The sequence below is a fragment of the Loxodonta africana genome, chromosome 9, assembly GCF_030014295.1.
Source record: "Loxodonta africana isolate mLoxAfr1 chromosome 9, mLoxAfr1.hap2, whole genome shotgun sequence".
Classification (NCBI taxonomy): Eukaryota; Metazoa; Chordata; class Mammalia; order Proboscidea; family Elephantidae; genus Loxodonta; species Loxodonta africana.
Window position 1 is genome coordinate 118,598,438 of NC_087350.1, and position 26,228 is coordinate 118,624,665.

At 39.1% G+C, this 26,228-nt stretch overlaps 1 protein-coding gene across 8 annotated transcripts in view; it reads left to right on the plus strand.

Moving 5' to 3' along the window:
- Positions 1-26,228, plus strand: part of JAK2 (Janus kinase 2) — a 99,105-nt gene that overhangs the window by 21,370 nt on the left and 51,507 nt on the right. For 6 of the 8 annotated variants that reach the window (XM_023539419.2, XM_023539420.2, XM_010599992.3 and 3 more), the window contains one exon: positions 11,300-11,550. In XM_023539419.2, the coding sequence (XP_023395187.1) occupies positions 11,331-11,550 (220 nt within the window). In that variant the 5' untranslated portion in view covers positions 11,300-11,330. Of the gene's footprint in view, positions 1-11,299; positions 11,551-14,966; positions 15,189-26,228 lie in introns of those variants that run through there. The other 2 variants (XM_064290594.1, XM_023539421.2) reach the window with 2 other exon arrangements.

Consider the following 26,228-nt stretch of genomic DNA (forward strand, 5'->3'; position numbering starts at 1 on the left):
TTTGTTTTCACTGATTTCTGCTCTTCAGTATGTGTCCCACTATGCTCCTGAGCTTAATTTGTTGTTCTTTTCCTAGTTCTTGAACTGAAAGTTTATGAAATAATTTTGTTCAGCCTTTCTTCCTTTCTCACATACAACCTTAAGACTATAAATTTCCCAGTAAATTCTTTTACTGCATTTCACTCGTATTTTCATTATCATTGAATTCAAAGTATCTTCTAACTTTTTCTTTGTCCCAAGGGTTATTTAAAAGTATATTGCTTAATTTCCAAAAATGTGGAGATTTTCTAAATATTTTTCTGTTACATATTGAGTTTTAGTTTAATCCCACTGGGATCAGAGAACATAAAAGGTAGTAAGTACGTGTTCTGGTACCTTTTTCAGTGATCATATTTTCCATAAGGGATTTTTAATTTAGGTGCCATTGGCAAGTTTCTATCTGTTCCAATACTGAACTTCCTACTTTTCAATGCATGCATGGGTTTTTTTGGTTGAAGGATTAAGAAAAGCATAAATTTACAGAATTTTGAGTATGATCAAATATATATGTCGTATTTTGCAATTTAATGCACTTTTAGAAGAATTCTCATCGAACTGTTAAGGGTTGATTCAGAGTAAAAGAGTGGGTAGTGATAATACTGACTTTCACATCTTAATATCCTCAATGTTGTTATTTCTTCATTTTCTGAAGAATTATGTAAGTTAATAATGCTCTATGCAATAACCAATCAACAATATGGGTCTTAAATAGATGACATGATTGCTTGCCCCATTGTTTATACTCTGAATACAAATTATTTTCTGTACAATTTCATTCCTCTAGTATTTGTTGAGAATTGCATGTAGTCTGCTTTCAAAAATATTCCATCTGCGTTTGAAAAGGGTGTGTGATCTTCAGTCGTTGGGTGTTGTCTTCTGATTGCTTGTATTTTTCAGTGAAGTATAGGAAGCTATAGGAAGCAGAGAGTAAGGATGGGAGTGGCAGCTTTGGTGATCAGGGAGAAAGGAGAAGGTATGAGATGGTTGTCTGGGAGAAAATGGACTAAGGAAATACAAAACGACTGGTGAGCTGTACTAAGGGACCATTTGAGATTAGTGTTTATGAATTTAAAGGGGGAATAATCTGTGTGCTTGTATGTTTTCATCAGCCATAGTATGTGTATAGATAGAAGCTCTAAGTAGACAGAATTAAATTGAACTCTTTTGGAATTTTCTCTTTATCGTTGGTGTTGTGTCCCTTTACTTGGGTGTGTGTAGGTATAGGTCTTAAACTTTCTCTCCACTCAGAAGATCCTTTTAACATGAACCGAGACATCTTTAACGCTGATAAAATTTCTTCTGTTTTTTTATTCTCTCTTTTCTCTTTCTTCATCCATCCAGAACTTCTTTTAGAGTTGTGCATACACACACACACATATGTATAAATTCTCTTTTTCTGGTCTAAGATACTGGGGGGTTGTCCTGACTTTATCTTCGAAATTACTGAATTGGTCTCTTCAGTTGTATTATTTCAGTCTTTTCATTGAATTATCATGTTTTAGTTTGTGAACTTTTCTCATTTTCTGTTCCTTTTTCATGATCATCTAGTGATGTTTTATATTTTTCAAAGTAGCGTTAAATCTCTTGGAGGATACTAAGTAGAATTCTCTTCCCTGCATTTTCTCTCTTTCTTCTGTGGTCAGGTGTTCTGTTGTTTGTTTTTATCGTCCTTTTTTTTTTCTTATAGTCTCTCTTCTCACCCCCTCCCTAATATGATCGTTGATTGTTTTACATATTTATGATTTTTGTGTGTGTATGCAGAAAACTGCTTTTCACTCGTTGAGTTCTTCTGTGCATGTTTTAAAGGAGAGTCTGCTTGTTTGCTCCGCTCTAGTTTCTTTGTCATTCCGATTCCATCTACTTTTGATTTTCTAGGAATTCCTTCAAATTTCTGATCTGCTGACGGCATTTTTGTTTATTTTTCAGGGCCATCATGGACTTATTCGTATGTAATTTTTATTTATTCCTTCCCATCTTTTTGGCTATTGTTGTCACCTGTTCTACTTCTCCATCTCTTAGGAACCCCAGCATACATTATTACTATTAATGCTTTAAACGGTCAGCTGTCTCTTAAGTAATTTAAGAGAATAACGAATAGTCTGTTATAATTAACCACGTATTTACTATTTGTAGAACTCTTCATTCCTTTCTTACTGTAAATCCGAATTTTCATCCGTTGTCATTTTCCTGTAATCCAAAGAACTAACTTGAGAATTTCTTGTAGTATGAGTTTGCTGGTGATGCATTCTCTCGGTGTCCATTTACCTGAAAATATCTTTATTTTGCCTTATTTTTTGAAGGTTCTTTTGTGGGCTCTGGAATTTTTGATTGAGAACGCTCCCCCCCGCCCCCGCCCCGTAGCACTTTGTCTTTTGGTGCCATCGTTTTTGAAGAAATACCAGTTAGTTGTATTTACTTTGGTGCTCCTGTATGTGCGTGGACACTTTTAAGATTTTCTCTTTATCTTTTATTTTTCAGTAGTTTGACTGTGATGTGACTAGGTATGGATTTGTACTGTTTGGGGTTAGATGAGCTTCTTGGATTGGTACTTTGATGTTTTTAATCAAATTTGGAAAATCTTAGTAGGTACTTTTTCCAGTATTTCTTATGCCCCATTCATATGTGTTAGACTGCTTAATACTGTAGTGTTTTCACAGGTCTCCTATATCATCATGCGTTTTATTCATCTTTTACTGTAGATTCTTTTACTTATGTCTCATAGTAAATAAATTCTTTAACAAATTTCAACAATTGGGGCCGCTATGGGCCATTTTTATTGTCTGGGCCATTTTCTTCTCTTAACTCTAGATCATATTTTTCTTTTCATGTTTAATAAGTTTTTATTGATTGGATATTGTGGGTGACACGATGGAAAGATTCTGGATGCTGTGAATTTTTATCTTTTTCTGAAGTGTTGAGTTTTGTTCCAGCAGGCAGTTAAATTCCTGGCAGATCACCTTGCCCCTGTGGTTGCCTGGTTTTAGCTTTTTGGTAGGACAAATCTGTTTCAGTAATACCCTTAGTCTTGTTATGCGGGTCTTAATCCTCACTCTGGCTTTTCCAGGGTTTCAATGGAAAGCCTGAAGTATTTAGAAGTTCCCTTTGACTTGATGATTTTCAAACTCTGACTGTGTAGCACTAGGCAGTTGCTGAAATCTCTTTCCAACTCTTTCAGACTCCCAGCTATTGCCTCCTCCTAGGCTTCTTGGAGTTTTATCCCTTGCACAGGAGTTGAAAAGTCAGCCAGCAATTTGAGGGGAGTTTTTATGCAGATTTTGGCCCATTCTCCATTGTTGTTGTCTTATTAGTTGCCATCAAGTTGGCTCTAAATCCCGTCAACCTTATATATGTTGTTGCTGTTAGGTGCCATTGAGTCGATTCAGACTCATAGTGATGCTGTGTACAATAGAAAGAAACACTGTCAGGTCCTGTGCCATCCTCACAATCGTGGTTATGCTTTAGTCCATTGTTTTAGCCACTGTGTCAGTCCATCTCCTTGAGGGTCGTCTTCTTTTTTGCTGACCCTCTACTTTACCAAGCATGATGTCCTTCTTCAGTAGGACTGATCCCCCCGCTAACATGCCCAAAGTATGTCAGACATAGCCTCGTCTTCCTTGTTTCTAAGGAGCACTCTGGCTGTACTTCTTCCAAGGTGTGTTCGTTCTTTTGGCAGTCCATGGTATCTTTAATATTCTTCTCCAACACCACAATTCAAAAATCTTCTGTCTTCCTTATTTATTGTCCAACTTTCACATGCATAGGATGCAATTGAAAACACCATGGCTTGGGTCAGGTGCACCTTAGTCTTCAAGGTGACGTCTTTGATTTTCAACACTTTAAAGAGGTCCTTTGCAGCAAATTTGCCCAATGCATTGCGTCTTTTGATTTGTTACCTGCTGCTTCCATGGGTGTTGATTGTGGATCCAAGTAAAATGAAATCCTGGACAACTTCAGTCTTTTCTCCATTTATCATGATGTTGCTCATTGGTCCAGTTGTGAGGATTTTTGTTTTACTTATGTTGAGGTGCCATCCATACTGAAGGCTGTGGTCTTTGATCTTCATCAGTAAGCGCTTCAAGTCCTCTTCACTTTCAGCAAGCGAGGCTGGGTCATGTGCACTTCGCAGGTTGTCATGAGTCTTTCCTTTAGTCCTGATGCCCCGTTCTTTATGGCCCAGTCCTGCGCCACCTTCATAATCACTGGTGTGTTTGAGTCCGTTGTTGTGGCTACTGTGTCAACCCATCCTTCCTGGCTCCCCTAGTTTTCCCTCGAGATTTCTGCTCTCAGTTTCTAGCTCTTCTAGCAGCCCCACCGTTCAGCCTCTGATTCTTCTACCTAGTGAGGCCGCAGCCTTTTGTAAGAGCCCTGTTCTCACCTTTGGCCTCACCTATGTGCTGTGCAGACTGTGTAGTTCCCCCAGGGGAAAAGCCAGATGAATGTGGACCTCACTCAGTGTGTTTCCCCTCTCCCAAGAGTTGGGTCCCCTCCGGTTTCTGTCTGCTTTTGTTCTCTAGCCAATGCCTGTATATAAACTTATATGTGACAGACTGACTTGATGTGTAAACGTTCACTTGAAGCTCAATAAAAGTTAAAAAAAAAAGTTAATGATGAAAAACCATTTGGTTTTAAGAAGTCAAGTCAGTCAGTGGATTGAATTTCCATAAATCATATGGCCCTGCTAAGAAAATTATTAAAGTACTGTATACTACATGTTTTATAAATAATAACGTAGCCCACACTGACACTATATTAGATAACCACCTTAATCTGAACATTGAAGTAATATTACAGCATCATCCTGTAAATGAAAATAATATTAATGACTTTCCTAGTTCTCCCATTTTAAAAAATTTATAATGTGTCTAATGCTAACATAACTATCGGCAGGTTAAACTATGCTAGGCATACTCTTTTTCCTGAATATTATTTGAATAGAACAACCGCAGTTACTGTATTCACCTTAACCAAAATCTTAATGGAAACGAGCTGCTTTCTTCTAGATCTATACACATCCTCAATAAATCTCAATTTTAAAAATTTAGAATTTTTTTGCAGAAGCTGAGCTAAAATAAAATCAATAAACATTTCAAAACATTAACCTGATTCTCAGTCAATTATAATAATAAAATTTACCTAGTAGGAAAAAGTGAAGCTTAAAAATATAAAATATATACATATATATTTTGGAAAACTAACCACCAACTGTATATGGACAGGAAAGAGGCCCTGGATAAGCAAAGCATTACTGAAGAAAAAAAACAAAGTAGGAGGGCCTCTCACTACCTGATCATGCTTGGCACAGTACAGGGTCAGTGGAAAAAAGGAAGACCCTCAACGAGGTGGATTGACACGGTGGCTGCAACAATGAGCTCAAGCATAACAATTGTAAGGATGGCGCAGGACTGGGCAGTGTTTCGTTCTGTTGTGCGTAGGGTCGCTATGAGTCAGAACTGACTCAACGGCACCTAACAACAACAGCATTCAATCTTTATGATGAGCAAATAATCTGAGAATCTGGACTATCTGAAGAAGAACGGGGCATCAGGGTTGGAGGAAGACTCAACAACCTGCATTATGCAGATGACACAACTTGCTTGCTGAAAGTGAAGAGGACTCGAAGCACTTACTGATGATGATCAAAGACCACAGCCTTCAAGTATGGATTACACCTCAACATAAAGAAACAAAAATCCTCACAACTGGACCCAGAAGCACCATCGTGATAAATGGTGATGAAAAGATTGAAGTTGTCAGGGATTTCATTTTATGTGGATCCACAATCAACACCCATGGAAGCAGCAGTCAAGAAGTCAAAAGATGCCTTGCATTGGGCAGATCTGCTGCAAAAGACCCTTTGAAAAGCAAAGCTGTCACCTGGAAGAGTAAGATGCGCCTGACCCAAGCCATGGTGTATTCAGTCGCCTCACATATATGTGAACGCTGGATGTTGAATAAGAAAGACCGAAGAATTGATGCCTTTGAATTGTGGTGTTAGCGAAGAATATTGAATATACCATGGACTGCCAAAAGAACGAACAAATCTGTCTCGGAAGAAGTACAACCAGAGTGCTCCTCGGAAGCACTCCTCAGAAGATGGAGAGACTACGCCTCACATACTTTGGACATGTTATCAGGAGGGACCACTTCCTGGAGAAGTGACATCATAGTTGGTAAAGTAGAGGGTCAGCAAAAAAAAGAGGAAGACCCTCAACAAGGTGGATTGACACAGTGGCTGCAACAGTGGGCTCAAGCATAACAACGATGGCGAGGATGGCACAGGACCGGTGGTGTTTCATTTTGTTGTGCATAGGGTCGCTGTGAGTCGGAACTGACTCAACGGCACCTAACAACAACGACATGTATATTTGTACACACGCACATGCACACTTTCTCTCTCTCTGGATATATTGCAAATATCTACAGCCAGTTTGTGGCTTGTCTTTTTATTTTCTTTGTATCTTTCAATGAGTAGAAATTTTTAATTTTAATGCACTTGAATATATCAGGTTTTTTCTTCTATGCTTAGTGTTTCTTGTGTCCTGTTTAAGAAATGCTTTTCTATTCCAAGGTCAGAAAGATATTATCATATATTTCTTCCAGATAAATTTTTAAAGTTATACCTTTCATAATGCAATCTTTAATCTCTCCGAAATAGATTTTTATGTGTATGGTGTGAAGTAAGGATCCAGTTTATGCTTTTTTTTTTTTTTTTTTGCATGGATAGCTATTGTCCCAGCAGCATTTATTTAAGAGTCACTTCTTTCTCTGGTGGTCTGTCATGTTCTCTGTCATATACACATCAGCCTGTTTTTGCATTCTCTCCTGTTCCATTGGTGAACTTGTTTATTCCTGTGCATGTGTTGTTCTCTAGCATAGCTTTATAATGATTTTCATATGTGGTAGGACAAAGTCCTCCTCCTACTCTCCTTGTTCCTCTTTCCCCTTCTTCTCCTCTCCCTTTCTCTTCCCTCGCTTCCCCCCCTTTCTGCCTTTTCTCTGACCTTCTCTTCCTCCTTCCTCCCTTCTTCTGTGACTGCTTTCTGAACTTTGGCCTTAGACAAACATTCTAGAATCATCTTGTCAGGTTCTCTGGAAAAACCTGTTGGGATTTTGATTAGAATTACATTGACTGTACAGATTTATATAGGAAGAATTTATACCTTTATAATAGTTACTTTTTTTTTTTTCCTTTCTTGAACATGGGATATCTTTCCACTTATTTAGGTCTAATTTAATGTTTTACAAAAAAGTTTTATAATTTTCTGCATATAAGCCTCTGCACATCTTTTGTTCAGTTTATCTCTAGGTGCCTTACAGTTTTTGTTGCTATTGTGTGTATTGTCTTTTTCAACTCACCGTCATTATTTTTAAATTTTCTGTTTTTTGCTGTAGTGAAAGAATTGTAGCTGATGCCGTTACAGTGATCTTGTAGATGGTTGCCGTGGTGATGAGCTCTTTTGTTTATAATTGTAGATGTTTTTTATTTTTACGTAGATAATCACCAATGCATTTTGTAAACCACTGGATTAGTTTTAGTGCAGCAGACATTTATTGAGTGTTTATGCAGTTTTGAAGTGAGCTTATGTGAGTTTAAGGTGAAAGTGATCCCCACTTAACATCCTTTCTGTTCTAAATGCCTAATTGTGTCATACTAAAATATAAAAAAGGAAAACAAAAAAATTATAGGCTAGATAAAAATAGAACAACCTGAACATATCCATGGACTATAAATGCGAAATGAGTGGGGCTAATAATGCCTCTGGCTTGCTGGCTTCCCTGTGTAGAAGTGGTCACTGGAGACCAGGAGCTTAGCACTTGTGGTCTAGCGTGGATCAGAGCCAGCTCCAGGGCGTTATTTTTCCTGCCAGCCCTCACTTCCCTCTAAGTAGGCTGTCAAGAGAGGAACCTCCTGCTAAATGCTGCCTGGTGCTATAGTTTTGGACAAGCTGCGGGCTTGGGAAGACAAGAAGACATAGATTTGGGAACACCAATATGGAGCCAAGTGTCTGCTCTGTGACTGGGCCTACAGCATATATGATATCTCCTCAGGGCAGACATTTTAACCTGCTCTTGTGAGATCTGCTTCTGTGTGGTTAGCCAGGTAGGCTAGGTTGAGGCCACCACAAATTGATAGATAATGAGGGGTGGCCACAGAAGGTGTGTGTGTGGTGGAGGGGGGGTGGGAGTTGGGCAGGGAACGGTGAAGCGAGCCTGCAAACCAAATTCCAAGACATGTGAAGACATCTAATGCTAAGAAAGATAGCAAAATTAAAAACTGGAACATGAGTTTACTCCAGATAAAATTAAAACTTTTAACTAAGCCTTTAATCGAAGTGTAACATGTATTCATGAAACCGTATTAATCATAAGTATACAGATGGATGAGTTTTCACAAAGATAGCATGCTTGTGTGCACTTAACGTTGTGTACTTCTCTGTATGAATATTGTGCTTTGATAAAAAAGTAGAACAAGAAATTATGAAACAAAATGGGCAAGAATGGAACAAGAATAGGGTATACAAATGAGCCCATTTAAAAACTTAGAAAGCTTCAAAACTTAGTTATTGGGGTTTTAAAAAAAAAAGACCTGAATGGTATAAACTCCAGCTTGGTTATAGTTAGAAGCTTAGCGAATTCACCCATAAAGCAGCAGTGAGAGACAGAGAGAAATAAAACGAGAAAGAGCAGGTAAGAGTTGTGGAAGTGAGCTTGAGAGGCTTCCATGCTCAACTCAGGAGTTCCGCTGGAAATCAGAGGGAATGGCAAAGAAGCAGCATCCGAATGCGTAGCATCTGAGAATTGCTTAGAAGTGAAAAAAAGACACGAACCTTCAGATTTAAAAGCTTATAGTAAATCCTGGCCAAGATAAAAGTAAATCTACACCAAGACCATTACAATAAAATTATTGGACATTGGTCATAAAGTACAGAATAACCTTAAACTACTAGGAGGAAAAAAAGGACACCCGGACTGGCAGCAGACTTCATATCAGTAGCTGCCAGAAACAACGCAGTAACATCTTCAAAGTGCGATGGAAAGAACTACGAACAGAATTTTATACCCATCATTTGAGAGTTTGGGGAAAGTATGTTTTCAGACAAAGAGTAAGACTTAAAAACCCAGAGAGCCTCACTGAGAGATCTACCAAGGGTGTATTTCAACAGAAAAAGTGAGTGCAGAAGGGAGGCCTAGGATCCAACAACAGTGTTGAGCACAAATTGATAAAATTCCGGCAGATTTGCTCTTTAATGCTAAGAATTTTCATTGACTTTCTGTAATTGAGTAACAGAGGCAGTACAATAGATTATAAGAAATATTTTTTAATAAACAATTATGTACTTTTGAACAAACTAAAATTCTTTTAAAATTTGCATATCCAATTGCAAATGAACGTGTAAAATCTTGTAGTTTTATATTTGTTAAAACAATTGCTAGGTTTTTTTTTTTTTTTTTCTCCAAGTCCCATAGATGTTATTTAAATAACTAAGAATTGACATAACAACAATTGTGAGGATGACGCAGGACTGGGCAGTGTTCCCTTCTGTTGTACATGGGGTTGCTGTGAGTTGGAACCAGCTTGATGGCACCTAACAACAACAAGGAGGATTAACTTTAGTATTTTCTAATAAGGGGTCCTTATGGTTGAATATAGAATGAAGTTCCGTGTTATAAGTCACTTACTCTGTAGTCATTTTACCTCCCCTTAATAGCTCTGCTTAGGACAGTGCTCGGCGCATCGTAAATGCTGTCTGCATCTGTGTGTTATGATGTTCTTTGTCTTCCTTCCATAGTTCTGCTCACCGTTTAAATGATTACACCCATGAGGAACATTGTTAAATGTTCATCTCTACTTAAGAAGTCTTTCAAATATCAATCTCATGCTTTGGCTGCCAGCTAAATTCTGTTGAAAGTGTCCTATTACTATTTCTAAATGATCATCTTAAAAGCAGTAGCCCTGATTCTCTTCACCTTCCGGTGTCAGGGGGCATCTTAGCATTTCCTTATTGCTGTTCATGGTATTACAGGTCCCCCTAGGTTTGAAATCCCATACCATCTTTCACTGTCCTGACTTGCTCATACTCAGTCGCCATGTTGCATCCAGTCTTGCTCTTACGTTAGCTCTTGTCCAGTTGTGCCACTTCTGTGAGGCTCTTACTGCTGCTTAGACTCCTGCAGGAGCTTTGTAAACGTTCACCACCCCACCGTTTTGATTCATCATTCCCTATGGGATAAAGATAAACCTCTGATATGACATTCAAGCCTTCTTTAATTTTGTCCTATATTGGTTGAGATGGTATTCATTTGTAAGGAGCAGAATATCTGGTGGTAGATTATTATTGACATTGACTCCGCTGCTTAAGGAGAGAGACTGTGTTTCTCTCAGCCTTTCCTTCATGGTTACCTCGTGATTTTAAGGTGATTTCCTGACCCCAAATTCATGCTCACGTTCAGGTAGGAAGAAGGTGAGAGGGAAAAAGGATGCATGCCAGCTGAATCAGTCTCTTCTTAAGGTGCAGTCCTGAAAGAAGCACCCATCCACTTGCACTGGAATACTGGTTCTCAAGGCTGTCCATCTACAGGAAAGTACGGTTTCTTTTTCTGGGGCACGTTGCTTTCCTCAACAAAATTAGAGTTCTGAATCAAGGAGGAAAGGGGAACACCCATACTGGGTAGGCAGCTAACAGCTTGGCCCGAGTATCCTTCTTTAACCTTTTCTTCAAATGGTATGTTTCGAATACTTGACTTCAGCCCAGCGTATTACTGAGCATATCTTCAGCACAGTTCCACTCTCCTGGAATGTCCCTCCTTCTCCATCCATCTAAACTCAGTCCGTATTTAAGATTAGTTTTAAACCTGGCCTCCTCAAATAAAGCTCATCGTATCCTCCCAGCTTGAAATGTTATTTTCTAGTAAGCAGTTGCTAGAGTAATTCATCTGTTGAGTAATCATGTTGTCCTGTGACATCTCCTCTTTTGTCTGTAACTAATTTTGTTTGTTGGTTTTGGTAGTGTTTTATGTATCTATAGTAGAGTTCCTCAGTTAGGTTGTAAACTTGGGTTTTATGGTCCTTGTCCACAGAAAACTTGAATCTGTCTATGATGTTGTGCACTGTGTTTTGTGTGGTAAGTATAAATATACAATATTATATTTGTCCAGTTAGTGGATTCAACCCAGTTGCTGCCATCAAGAAAACTTCTTTGTATGAAAGACACCTTATCAGTATCACTTTCATTTGTAACTTTATTGTTTTTTCTTACAGGGCAATGTTCTGAAAAACCCTCTGAGTGGGAATGGCTTGCCTTACGGTGACAGACATGGAAGGAACGTCCACATCTCCTGTACACCAGAACGGTGATATTCCTGGCCCTGCGAACACTGTGAAGCAGGTAGAGCCAGTCCTGCAGGTGTATCTTTACCATTCCCTTGGGAAGGCTGAAGAAGATTACCTGAGGTTTCCAGCGGGGGAGTATGTTGCTGAAGACATTTGTGTTGCTGCTTCTAAAGCTTGTGGTAAGTATTAAAAAAAAACAAAAAAACAAAAAAACAGCATTTTTCTTCTTATTAATAGGTCATTGGTTTAATTATTCCACTCTAACAAAACGTACATGTATAATGGATTTTTTTTTTTTTTTTAATGCTCCTGTGGCTGGCTGGCAAGTGTGTTTTCACAAACGTAAAGAATGAACTCATCACTAGGGTAGAATTTAAGATGAATTTGCTTTGGGCTAGGTATCAAAACACATTTAAGCCCATAAATGTTTTCTGAACGATAAGGTGACTAAAGAACCTTCTCAGTGGATATCTCATGGCATAAGGTTATCTTAAAGCTAGATCCTGAGAACAACTTTAAAGCAAAGTACCAATATCTTGAAATATGTACACATTTGATTTAAATTCTTGAATAAATATCGTATAGCCGTTCCTGACAAATCGTCATTTTCTTTGTTAGCTTTTGAAGATCCTATCTGCATTTCCTCATATGTACTTTTTTCTTATTTGGTACATCTTGAAATCAATTTTATCCTTGAAATGGGATTACATTACCTCACTGTAATCTATCCAAAACTGTGGACCATGGAACTCTTTCATGGAGCTGACACATTTTACTGGGCCACTGAGATCACTATAGTACCTGTTATCACCAAACCAGAAAAACCCATCGAGTTGATTCCGACCCACAGACACCCTATAGGACAGAGTTGAATTCCCCCGGAGAGTTTCCAAGGAGTGCCCGGTGAATCCGAACTGCCGGCCTTTTGGTTAGGCGTAGCTTCTAACCACTGCGCTCTCAGGGTTTCCCGTTGCCACGGTACCTGACTTTTTCAAATGTTCTTTTAATAGAAAGATTAGTTGGTGTCTGTTTTGCATTTGTTTTGTTTTAAAGAACAGTAGTATGATTTTAGTTTTAGAGATAACTGTCTTACAAATAGTAGTCATAAGAATAACATCAATTCGTCCTGTTTTATTGAACAAAGTAGATGAGGTTAGCTGGTTAGTATAAGTCAGAATAGCTATTAAATGAAGTTGGTGGAAATGATTTTCACATATCCAATTTTGAAATAGGGCACGAAGTTCAATAAAACACTAATTGCAAGATGACCAGTTTAAATTGGTAAATAGTATACATTTATTTGGAGCCCTGGTGGCGCAGTAGTTAAGAGCTATGGCAAGTTACAGCTGCTAACCAGCTGCTCCCTGGAAACCCGATGGAGCGGTTCTATTCTGTCCTATAGCATTGCTACGAGTTGGAATCGACTTGATGGCAACAGGTTTGGTTTATGCATTTGTTTAAATGAATGTGCTTGTATTATTTTAAGTATAATTCTTAAATTACTAGCACATGGTTTTCAAGAAGGAGTTTTTTAAGTTGAAATGACTCATTTTTAAGTAGCAGTATCTACCTGTATTCAACCTATCGCAATATTCTCTTAAGATTAGTTGTTAAAAACTTTAGGTCAGTTTCTCATACAATCTTTATTATACCATTAGTTAGTTTGTTAATTTATATTGCTAAATCATCCTATATTCTCCACAAGTGTCTCTTCTAGATAATTTTTAAATAACAATGTATAATTTTTAAGTCCAAGGAATCTGGCTACAGGTTTTCCTAGCATATGTGCAATAGTGTTGACTCTGTTAGCTTTGGAAACCCTGGTGGCATAGTGGTTACGAGCTGCAGCTGTGAACCAAAAGGTCAGCAGTTCAAATCCACCAGGTGCTCCCTGGAAACCCTATGGGGCAGTTCTGCGCTGTCCTATAGGGTCCCTGTGAGTCGGAATCGACTGAATGGCAAAGGGTTGATCTTAGATTTGGAGTCCTGGTGGCACAGTGGTTAAGAGCTACGGCTCCTAACCAAAAGGATGGCAGTTCGAATGCACCAGCTGCTTCTTGGAAACCCTATGGGGCAGTTCTGCTCTGTCCTGTAGGGTCGCTATTAGTTGAAATCGACCTGATGGCAACGAGTTTGATTTTTTTGGATCTTAGATTTTCTTCTTTTAAAGTTCCTACAGAAAGTCTTAAGAGCCCTGCTGGCACAGTGATTAAAGCACTTAGCTACTAACCTAAAGGTTGGAGGTTCAAACCCACAGCTACTCCATGGGAAAAAAATGTGGCAGTCTGCTTCTGTAAAGATTACAACCTGGTAAACCTGTGGAGCCATTCTGCTCTGTCCTGTGAGTTGCTGGGAGCTGGAATTGACTTGACAGCAATGGATTTTTTTGTTTTTGTTTTTTTGGCTTATAGAAAGTCTACCTCTGTAAAAGATCTCTGGCAAAGTACTGTACATAACTTCTTCTTATTGCAAATAAACTTCTAATTGCACTTGAAACAGCCTAATAGAATGTAGCTTTTAAGAAGCTACAAATCCTGAAAGACATCTCTAAAACTATTATGGTAAGGATTTCAAAGTACCTGTATTCCTGACTCTTTTGAACATAGTTCAGATTAAAAAGAAATTCTGCAAATACTTTGTTTCACTGTAATGACAGTTTTTAACTCAGCACTTACTAAGACCTGACTAAATGCTCAGCTACTCTGTTGTGACTTTGATACTTTGTTGCATAACAAAGGCAGGAAGTGAGTGACAGGCTCAGAGCACGTGAGGTTTAACCACGGTCCTTCCACATCTTATTTATAGCTTGCTTCGTGTGAGAAGTTGAGTGAAGATAAGCTGTGGAGTACAACTTGCCATCCTCATTCTTTCTTTTCAATAATATTTAAGTTCCAGTTCTATTAAATGAATGGGAAGCTGAGAAAGAAGAAGTAGTGTGAAAAGAGAAAGAAATGAATGATCAGAGGTGTAGAACTGTTCGCAGAGAGTTTTCAGGCACGCTCCCTTCCCTCTTTCTTTGGTAAATCCTCTTTTTATTTTATTTATTACTTGACCCAAGAGCAGAGGCGAGTTCAGAGGGCTACTCTGTAACTTTTCTCCTAGTTTGTTTTAGGAAAAGCAAGGTGCTTCCCTTTCTAACGTTTGAGTCACATCCAGTTACTGAGAGCTACTGGTAATACAGCTGTTTAAAATTATGGGTGCAAAGACTATATAGCAGCACAGAAAAATACTTCTAATGTTAGATTACCAAAACTTAAAAAAATTGCAGGTACTCTTTGGTTATACTGCTTTACACCAAGCAAAATCCTGCTTTTTTTTTTTTAAAGATTAGAAGGAAATCTAGTATACCTAAATATTAATGGTGGTTGTGTTAAATTGGTGAGATTTGAGGGATGTTTTTTCCCATGCCTATTTCTAAGTATCTGAAAATATAATTATTTTACTTCGTAATGGAAAAGTAAAACATTTTTAAAATACCTTATCATTCAGACTGTGAACCAGGAGAGCTATATGTATAGTTGATATTCCTTATGAATTCATATAGTTTACTATGTTTGCGATGTCTTTGACTCCCCACCGCTGTTGTTGTTGTTAGGTGCCGTCGAGTTGGTTCTGACTAATAGTGACCCTACGAACAACAGAATGAAACACTGCCTGGTCCTGAGCCATCCTCACAATCGTTGTTATACTTGAGGTCATTGCTGCAGCCACTGTGTCAGTCCACCTTGATGAGGGTCTTCCTCTTCTCCGCTGACCCTGTACTTTGCCAAGCATGATGTCCTTCTTCAGGGACATCCCTCCTGACAACATGTTCAAAGTATGTAAGACGCAGTCTCGCCATCCTTGCTTCTAAGGAGCATTCTGGTTGTACTTCTCCTAAGACAGATTTGTTCATTCTTTTGGCAGTCCACGGTATATTCAGTATTCCTCAACAACACCACAATTCAAAGGCGTCAGTTCTTCTTCAGTCTTCCTTACTCATTGTCCAGCTTTTGCATGCATGCAATGCGATTGAAAATACCATGGCTTGGGTCAGATGCACCTTAGTCTTCAAGGTGACATCTTTGCTCTTCAACACCTTAAAGAGGTTCTTTGCAGCAGATTTACCCAATGCAATGCATCTTTTGATTTCTTGACTGCTGCTTCCATGGGTGTTGACTGTGGATCCAAGTAAAATGAAATCCTTGACAACTTCAATCTTTTCTCCGTTTATCATGATGTTGCTTATTGGTCCAGTTGTGAAGATTTTTGTTTTCTTTATGTTTTTTTTTTTTATGTTGAGGTGTAATCCATACTGAAGGCTGTGGTCTTCGATCTTCATTTGTAAGTGCTTCAAGTCCTCTTCACTTTCATTAAGCAAACTTGTGTCATCTGTATAACCCAGGTTGTTAATGAGTCTTCCTTCAATCCTGATGCCCCATTCTCCTTCATATAGTCCAGCTTCTCGGGTTATTTGCTTAGCATACAGATTGAATAGGTATGGTGAAGGAATACAACCCTGACGCACACCTTTCCTGACTTTAAACCAATCAGTATCCCCTTGTTCTGTCCAAACAACTGCCTCTTGATCTATATAAAGGTTCCTCATGAGCACAATTAAGTGTTCTGGAATTCCCATTCTTCTCAATGTTATCCATAATTTGTTATGATCCACACAGTCGAATGCCTTTGCATAGTCATTAAAACACAGTAAACATCCTTCTGGTATTCTCTGCTTTCAGCCAGGATCCATCTTACATCAGCAGTGATATCCGTGGTTCCATGTCCTCTTCTGAAACCGGCCGGATTTCTGGCAGTTCCTGTCAATATACTGCTGCAGCCGTTTTTGAATGATCTTCAGCAAAATTTTGCTTGTGTGTGATATTAGCATAGTCTTAATTGTTTGTCAAGACTAGGTTGCGTATCACCTCAGCTCAGTTGCTTTTCCATCCCTATGTGACTTAGTTACAGAACTTGTCCCTTTGGATTTGGGATATTTGTCTTCTTTTTTTTTTTTATTAACTTTTATTGAGCTTCAAGTGAACGTTTACACATCAAGTCAGTCTGTCACATATAAGTTAATATACATCTTACTCCTTACTCCCACTTGCTCTCCCTCTAATGAGTCAGCCCTTCCAGTCTCTCCTTTCGTGACAATTTTGCCAGCTTCCAACTCTCTCTATCCTCCCATCCCCCCTCCAGACAGGAGATGCCAACACAGTCTCAAGTGTCCACCTGATATAATTAGCTCACTCTTCATCAGCATCTCTCTCCTACCCACTGTCCAGTCCCTTTCATGTCTGATGAATTGTCTTCGGGGATGGTTCCTGTCTTGTGCCAACAGAAGGTTTGGGGACCATGACCGCCGGGATTCCTCTAGTCACAGTCAGACCAATAAGTATGGTCTTTTTATGAGAATTTGGCGTCTGCATCCCACTGATCTCCTGCTCCCTCAGGGGTTCTCTATTGTGCTCCCTGTGGGGCAGTCATCGATTGTGGCCGGGCACAAACTAGTTCTTCTGATCTCAGGATAATGTAGGTCTCTGGTTCATGTGGCCCTTTCTGTCTCTTGGGCTCTTAGTTGTCGTGTGACCTTGCTGTTCTTTATTCTCCTTTGCTCCAGGTGGCTTGAGACCAATTGATGCATCTTAGATGGCTGCTTGTTAGCATTTAAGACCCCAGATGCCACATTTCAAAGTGGGATGCAGAATGTTTTCATAATAGAATTATTTTGCCAATTGACTTAGAAGTCCCCTTAAACCATGGTTCCCAAACCCCCGCCCTTGCTCCGCTGACCTTTGAAGTATTCAGTTTATCCCGGAAACTTCTTTACTTTTGGTCCAGTCCAGTCCAGTTGAGCTGACCTTCCATGTATTGAGTGTTGTCTTTCGCTTCACCTAAAGCAGTTCTTATCTGTTAATTAATCAGTAAAAAAACCCTCTCCCTCCCCCCCTCGTAACCACAATAGTATGTGTTCTTCTCAGATTATACTGTTTCTCAAGATCTTATAATAGTGGTCTTATGCAATATTTGTCCTTTTGCCTCTGACTGATTTCGCTCAGCATAATGCCTTCCAGGTTCCTCCATGTTATGAAATGTTTCACAGATTCGTCACTGTTCTTTATCGATGCGTAGTATTCCATTGTGTGAACATACCACAATTTATTTACCCATTCATCCGTTGATGGACACCTTGGTTGCTTCCAGCTTTTTGCTGTTGTAAACAGAGCTGCAGTAAACATGGGTGTGCATATATCTGTTTGTGTGAAGGCTCTTGTATCTCTAGGGTATATTCCGAGGAGTGGGATTTTTGTGTTGTATGGTAGTTCTATTTCTAACTGTTTAAGATAACGCCAGGTAGATTTCCAAAGTGGTTGTACCATTTGACATTCCCACCAGCAGTGTATAAGAGTTCCAATCTCTCCACAGCCTCTCCAACATTTATTATTTTGTGTTTTTTGGATTAATGCCAGCCTTGTTGGAGTGAGATGGAATCTCATCATAGTTTTAATTTCCATTTCTCTAATGGCTAATGATCGAGAGCATTTTCTCATGTGTCTGTTAGCTGCCTGAATATCTTCTTTAGTGAGGTGTGTGTTCATATCCTTTGCCCACTTCTTGATTGGGTTGTTTGTCTTTTTGTGGTTGAGTTTTGACAGAATCATGTAGATTTTAGAGATCAGGCGCTGGTGGGAGATGTCATAGCTGAAAATTTTTTCCCAGTCTGTAGGTGGTCTTTTTAATCTTTTGGTGAGGTCTTTAGATGAGCATAGGTGTTCGATTTTTAGGAGCTCCCAGTTATCGGGTTTCTCTTCATCATTTTTGGTAATGTTTTGTATTCTGTTTATGCCTTGTATTAGGGCTCCTAGGGTTGTCCCTATTTTTTCTTCCATGATCTTTATCGTTTTAGTCTTTATGTTTAGGTCTTTGATCCACTTGGAGTTAGTTTTTGTGCTTGGTGTGAGGTATGGGTCCTGTTTCATTTTTTTGCAAATGGATATCCAATTATGCCAGCACCATTTGTTAAAAAGACTATCTTTTCCCCAATTAACTGACACTGGGCCTTTGTCAAATATGAGCTGCTCATATGTGGATGGATTTATATCTGGGTTCTCAATTCTGTTCCACTGGTCTATGTGCCTGTTGTTGTACCAATACCAGGCTGTTTTGACTACTGTGGCTGTATAATAGGTTCTGAAATCAGGTAGAGTGAGGCCTCCCACTTTCTTCTTCTTTTTCAGTAATGCTTTGCTTATCCGAGGCTTCTTTCCCTTCCATGTGAAGTTAGTGATTTGTTTCTCTATCACCTTAAAAAATGGCATTGGAATTTGGATCGGAAGTGCATTGTATGTATAGATGGCTTTTGGTAGAATAGACATTTTTACTATGTTAAGTGTTCCTATCCATGAGCAAGGTATGTTTTTCCACTTAAGTATGTCCTTTTTAATTTCTTATAGTAGAGCTTTGTAGTTTTCTATGTATAGGTCTTTTACATCCTTGGTAAGATTTATTCCTAAGTATTTTATCTTCTTGGGGGCTACTGTGAGTGGTATTGATTTGGTTATTTCCTCTTCGATGTTTTTTTTGTTGATGTAGAGGAATCCAAGTGATTTTTGTATGTTTATCTTATAACCTGAGACTCTGCCAAACTCTTCTATTAGTTTCAGTAGTTTTCTGGAGGATTCCTTAGGGTTTTCTGTGTATAAGATTATGTCATCTGCAAATAGAGATAGTTTTACTTCCTCCTTGCCAATCCGGATGCCCTTTATTTCTTTGTCTAGCCTAATTGCCCTGGCTAGGACTTCTAGCACGATGTTGAATAAGAGCGGTGATAAAGGGCATCCTTGTCTGGCTCCCGTTCTCAAGGGAAATGCTTTCAGGTTCTCTCCATTTAGAGTGATGTTTGCTGTTGGCTTTGCATAGATGCCCTTTATTATGTTGAGGAATTTTCCTTCAATTCCTATTTTGGTGAGAGTTTTTGTCATAAAAGGGTGTTGGACTTCGTCAAATGCCTTTTCTGCATCAATTGATAAGATCATGTGGTTTTTGTCTTTTGTTTTATTTATGTGGTGGATTACATTAATGGTTTTTCTGATATTAAACCAGCCTTGCATACCTGGTATAAATCCCACTTGATCGTGGTGAATTATTTTTTTGATATGTTGTTGAATTCTATTGGCTAGAATTTTGTTGAGGATTTTTGCATCTATGTTCATGAGGGATATAGGTCTGTAATTTTCTTTTTTTGTAATGTCTTTACCTGGTTTTGGTATCAGGGATATGGTGGCTTCATAGAATGAGTTGGGTAGTATTCCGTCATTTTCTATGCTTTGAAATACCTTTAGTAGTAGTGGTGTTAACTCTTCTCTGAAAGTTTGGTAGAACTCTGCAGTGAAGCCATCCGGGCCAGGGCTTTTTTTTGTTGGGAGTTTTTTGATTACCATTTCAATCTCTTTTTTTGTTATGGGTCTATTTAGTTGTTCTACTTATGATTGTGTTAGTTTAGGTAGGTAGTGTTTTTCCAGGAATTCATCCATTTCTTCTAGGTTTGCAAATTTGTTAGAGTACAATTTTTTGTAATAATCTGATATGATTCTTTTAATTTCAATTGGGTCTGTTGTGATGTGGCCCTTCTCGTTTCTTATTTGGCTTATTTGTTTCCTTTCCTGTATTTCTTTGGTTAGTCTGGCCAATGGTTTATCAATTTTGTTAATTTTTTCAAAGAAGCAGCTTTTGGCTTTGTTAATTCTTTCAATTGTTTTTCTGTTCTCTAATTCATTTAGTTCAGCTCTAATTTTTACTATTTGTTTTCTTCTGGTACCTGATGGATTCTTTTGTTGCTCACTTTCTATTTGTTCAGGTTGTAGGGACAGTTCTCTGATTTTGGCTCTTTCTTCTTTTTGTATGTGTGCATTTATCGATATAAATTGGCCTCTGAGCACTGCTTTTGCTGTGTCCCAGAGGTTTTGATAGGACGTATTTTCATTCTCGTTGCATTCTATGAATTTCTTTATTCCCTCCTTGATGTCTTCTATAATAACCCAGTCTTTTTTCAGGAGGGTATTGTTCAGTTTCCAAGTATTTGATTTCTTTCCCCTAGTTTTTCTGTTACTGATTTCTAGTTTTATTGCCTTGTGGTCTGAGAAGATGCTTTGTAATATTTCGATGTTTTGGATTCTGCAAAGGTTTGTTTTATGACCTAATATGTGATCTATTCTAGAGAATGTTCCATGTGCGCTAGAAAAAAAAGTATACTTTGCAGCAGTTGGGTGGAGAGTTCTGTATAAGTCAATGAGGTCAAGTTGGTTGATTGTTGGAATTAGGTCTTCCGTGTCTCTCTGTTGAGCTTCTTACTGGATGTCCTGTCCTTCTCCGAAAGTGGTGTGTTGAAGTCTCCTACTATAATTGTGGAGGTGTCTATCTCACTTTTCAGTTCTTAAAAATTTGATTTATGTATCTTGCAGCCGTCATTGGGTGCATAAATATTTAATATGGTTATGTCTTCCTGATCAATTGTCTCTTTTACCATTATGTAGTGTCCTTCTTTATCCTTTGTGGTGGATTTAAGTTTAAAGTCTATTTTGTCAGAAATTAATATTGCTACTCCTCTTCTTTTTTGCTTATTGTTTGCTTGATATATTTTTTTCCATCCTTTGAGTTTTAGTTTGTTTGTGTCTCTAAGTCTAAGGTGTGTCTCTTGTAGGCAGCATATAGACGGATCGTGTTTCTTTATCCAGTCCGAGACTCTCTGTCTCTTTATTGGTGCATTTAGTCCATTTACATTCAGCGTAATTATAGATAAATAAGTGTTTAGTGTTGTCATTTTGATGCCTTTTCATGTGTGTTGTTGACAATTTCATTTTTCCACATACTTTTTTGTGCTGAGACGTTTTTCTTAGTAAATTGTGAGATCCTCATTTTTGTAGTGTTTGACTTTATGTTTGTTGAGTCGTTATGTTTTTCTTGGCTTTTATCTTGAGTTATGGAGTTGTTATACCCCTTTGTGGCTACCTTATTATTTACCCCTATTTTTCTAAGTAAAAACCTAACTTGTATTGTTCTGTATCGCCTTGTATCTCTCTCCATATGGCAGTTCTATGCCACCTGTATTTAGTCCCTCTTTTTGATTATTGTGATCTTTTACATATTGACTTCAGTGATTCCCTGTTATGAGCATTTTTTTTTTAATTAATCTTAATTTGTTTTTGTGATTTCCCTATTTGAGTTGATAACAGGATGTTCTGTTTTGTGACCTTGTGTTGTGCTGGTATCTGATATTATTGGTTTTCTGACCAAACAATATCCTTTAGTATTTCTTGTAGCTTTGGTTTGGTGTTTGCAAATTCTCTAAACTTGTGTTTATCTGTAAATATCTTAATTTTGCCTTCATATTTCAGAGATAGTTTTGCTGGATATATGATCCTTGGCTGGCAGTTTTTCTCCTTCAGTGCTCTGTATATGTCGTCCCATTCCCTTCTTGCCTGCATGGTTTCTGCTGAGTAGTCTGAACTTATTGATTCTCCCTTGAAGGAAACCTTTCTTTTCTCCCTGGCTGCTTTTAAAATTTTCTCTTTATCTTTGGTTTTGGCAAGTTTGATGATAATATGTCTTGGTGTTTTTCTTTTTGGATCAATCTTAAATGGGGTTTGATGAGCATCTTGGATAGATATCCTTTCGTCTTTCATGATGTCAGGGAAGTTTTGTGTCAGGAGATCTTCAACTATTTTCTCTATGTTTTCTGTCCTCCCTCCCTGTTCTGGGACTCCAATCACACACAAGTTATCCTTCTTGATAGAGTCCCACATGATTCTTAGGGTTTCTTCATTTTTTTTAATTCTTTTATCTGATTTTTTTTCAGCTATGTTAGTGTTAATTCCCTGGTCCTCCAGATGTCCCAGTCTGCATTCTAATTGCTCGAGTCTGCTCCTCTCACTTCCTATTGTGTTGTCTAATTCTGTAATTTTATTATTAATCTTTTGGATTTCTACATGCTGTCTCTCTATGGATTCTTGCAACTTATTAATTTTTCCACTATGTTCTTGAATAATCTTTTTGAGTTCTTCAACTGTTTTATCAGTGTGTTCCTTGGCTTTTTCTGCAGTTTGCCTTATTTCGTTTCTGATGTCTTGAAGCATTCTGTAAATTAGTTTTTTATATTCTGTATCTGATAATTCCAGGATTGTATCTTCATTTGGGAAAGATTGATTCTTTTGTTTGGGGGGGTTGTAGAAGCTGTCATGGTCTGCTTCTTTATGTGGTTTGATATGGACTGTTGTCTCCGAGCCATCACTGGGAAACTAGTTTTTCCAGAAAATCCGCTAAAAAAAAATGCAGTCAGATCCCTATCAGAACTGCCTTTGGATTATAACTGCCACCTTGTTCCCTGTATGGATGAAAGTCTGAGATTTGGATCATATATGCTTGGCTGTAGCTGGTTCTGTGTTTTTAGTCCAATTAGGGATGGATTTTTGGTGCCTGGGTTTTTTGTGGTTCCTTCTCTCAGGCCGGAAAAGTGGGTTAGGAAAAGACCAAAAGAAAAAAAAAAGCGGGGGGAAAGTAAAGCCGCCGCGGAGCCGGAGCCATTCTCCCTCTGGCTCAGGAAATTCCATTGTTAATGAAGCCGCCTGGGGAGGGTGGGGGACGGATCAGAGAGATAGGAGAGTAGCACCTCGGAATATAGCCAGAGTTGCTTGTCTTGCTTGGAATGACTATTTTGTCTGCGATTCCTGAGGGTCGTGTCGCCTATGTGTGCTGGCTGTGTGGAGATTGCCCCCTGGGATCTGGCCCGCTGAAGCCACGGTCACATCCTCCACTGCCAGTCCAAAGCCCAGCATCAAGGTTCCCCTGTTGGGACGCTGCACTCCCAGCTCCAAAACCAGTCGCTGCCTCCCGGGGACTTCTCCCACTGGCTGCATCGCCACGCCGCCCGCGCGGACCGGCTGGGCCCCCTCCCGGGGTGAGTTCAGGGGGGTAGGGCTGCTCCCCTTGTTTGCGCCGTCAGCTCCCCTGGGCCCTGACCTAAGCTGGGCTCAAGGTTACCTGACTGGGACGCTGGCTCCAGGCTCCGAAAACAGTCGCTGCTTCCCCGTATTTGTTCGTTTTCCTTCTCTAAATCTGTTTGTTGTTCAGGGTTCGTAGATTGTTATGTATGTGATCCATTCACTTGTTTTTCCGAGTCTTTGTTGCAAGAGGGATCCAAGGTAGCGTCTACCTAGTCCGCCATCTTGGCCCCACCTCCTTGTCTGTCTTCTTGACAACGCAATCAGTTCTGCCATAATGTGACATATGTGTTTCTAAAACTCCCCGTGCTCTGCAAAATTGTGCAGTAGAAACCATAAGGCTTACAGGAAAAATGGAGTTGGGGCACGACCCTCAAAAACTTTGTGATATTGAAAAAAAAAAAGACAACAAAACCCATATACGAACAGAACAGTTTTATGAGTCAAATAGCTAAGAATTATATAAAAGCTGCAATAAATATGGTAATTTATCCAGAAAAAAACCTGAAGTTTGCCTGCGGAAGTGGGCGTTGGAAAGATTACAGCTTGTGTTGTTGTGAGGTGGTAGAAGGAGGGTTATCTGAAATCGGATGGAAAGTTGTAACACCACATGTGAAGGGATGAATCTCATAACACGTGGTAAACTGAGGTAGCTGGTAGATGTTTGCTCCGTGCGTATTCTCATTTTGGATCCTGGACTGAGAGAGTACTCCCTATCTGAGACGTGATGTTCACATGGCGGAAGGTAGGAAAACATGAGGGCTGCTAAAAACTTGAAATACGTCCTAATGCCCCTGTTTGGAAGCAGCACACTGTCACTTCTGCTCTGAGTCCATTGGCCAAACCAAGTTATCTGGCCAAGTCAGTGTCAGTACTTGTTTAAGTCTTTGCCCCTGTTTTTGTAGGTTTGTCTGTTTTTCTATTATTGATTTACAAAAACTCTTTATATATGAGTTGGATATATATGTTGTGAATGTCTTTGCTTAGTTTTCAGCATTGCCTGTGTACCCTCTTATATGATGTGTTTTGATGAGCCAAAGTTATTAATTTTAATGAAGTCCAACTTATCAATTTTCCTTTTATGGCTGGTGCTTTTGGTGACTTGTCTGAGAAATATTTTCCTATCCCAGAGTTATGAAGATATGTTCCTGACTTTTATTCCAGAAGCTTGATTACCCTTCACATTCAGATCTATAATCTATCTCATATTAGTTTTAAAATTGGCTGTGAGGTAAGGGCTGTATGTATTTTCTGGTTGCACAGAGGGCGGGTCCCAACTTCGCATCCCCTCAAATTTGCTCAGATGTTGGGGCTGATGATGTCATACATGCACCAAGAGGGTGCAGAAGGATTTATTACTTGTATACTGGAACATTCTGAAGAGACCAGGGTAAGCATCCAGACTGGGCCAAAATGGCTTGAAAAAGGGAAGGAGCAAGTGGTTTTGGTGTTTGTTGTGGTTAGGAGATGGGGCCAGGATGAGGGATCCCGTTCACGCACTGGGGTTTGTGTGCTTCGAGCTGGTGTCAGGATGGAATACGCAAGCTGTCTCATTGGTTTGCTCAGATGTGGGTAAGAAGGGAAGGATGGGACTTAGAAGTTATCAGCAGTTAATTATCAAAAATGAAGTCAGACACTATTAAAATTCACCCTGGTGTTTGATGACTGAAATGTGCCGTGTTTCATGGGATTGAATTTGAACTTCAGTAAGCCATTACAGCTCTCTACGAGGCCTACAGCTTGAGGCTGGAAAGGGAGGTGAAAGCTGTATTGAATGCCTTGTTCAAGAGCCCAGTATTTTGGAATAACATAGAATCTCTAAATCCTGATGTGCTTACATCTCATTTATTGCTTCTTCAGAATTCCTTACCCTACTTGCCCCTATAGCTAAATGATTTACCTCTTTACTGTCAAACCAAACCCATTGCCAGTGGGTTAATTCCATGCATAGGCAGCCTGTAGGACCGAGTAGAACAGCCCCATAGGGTTTCCAAGGATGTAAGTCTTTAGAGAAGCAGACTGCTACATCTTTCTCCCACAGAGCAGCCGGTGGGTTTTGAACCACTGAACTTTTGGTTAGCAGCTGATCACTTTAATCACCACGCCTCCAGGGCCAGTTCTCAGCTGTACTTCTGTGTGTGCGTGTATGTGCTCTTTGCTTCTTATTATCGTTGTACTTACCCTCTTGAATTAAAATTCTCCAATGACTTCTTTGTTTTCTCTACTACACTGTGAGATCTTTAAAGTTAGGCACTATATTTCCAATACCCTACTCGTGCCTATTGTAGGGTGGGGGCTATGTTAACATTAGGGGAATGACGAGTCATCTTGCTCTAGAATGGTAGGGAACTGCACCAGAATTCTGGTAATTGCTTGGAAAAGAAAAAAAAACATGTAGAAATGATTTTAATAAGTAAGAATCTACAGAATTTGGACACGGTATACAGGGAAAGAAAGGGAGTTAAAAATGACTCAGGTTTTTTTGAGTTTCTGTCGTCTTTATATAATGTATATCTCAAATCATTCCACAGCTTGTCTGGTATTTGGTCGTTAATGTTCAGTGCTTCAGATCTGTTCTTGAGATGGCCTCTAAATTCTGATGGGATATACTAAGGTCACACTTTGGCTCTCATGGATTTGCTCTAATTTTCTTTAGCTTCGGCTTGAACTTGCATAAGAGCACTTGATGGTCTCTTCTGCAGTTGGCCTCCAGCATTGTTCTGACTGACGATGTCGAGCTTCTCCATCATCTCTTTCCACAGATATAGTCGATTGGGTTCCTGTGTGTTCCATCTGGTGAGGTCCACATACATAGTCGCCATTTTATTGTTGAAAAAAGGTGTTTGTTGGTCTACCAAAGTTCTATCATGGAAATCTCT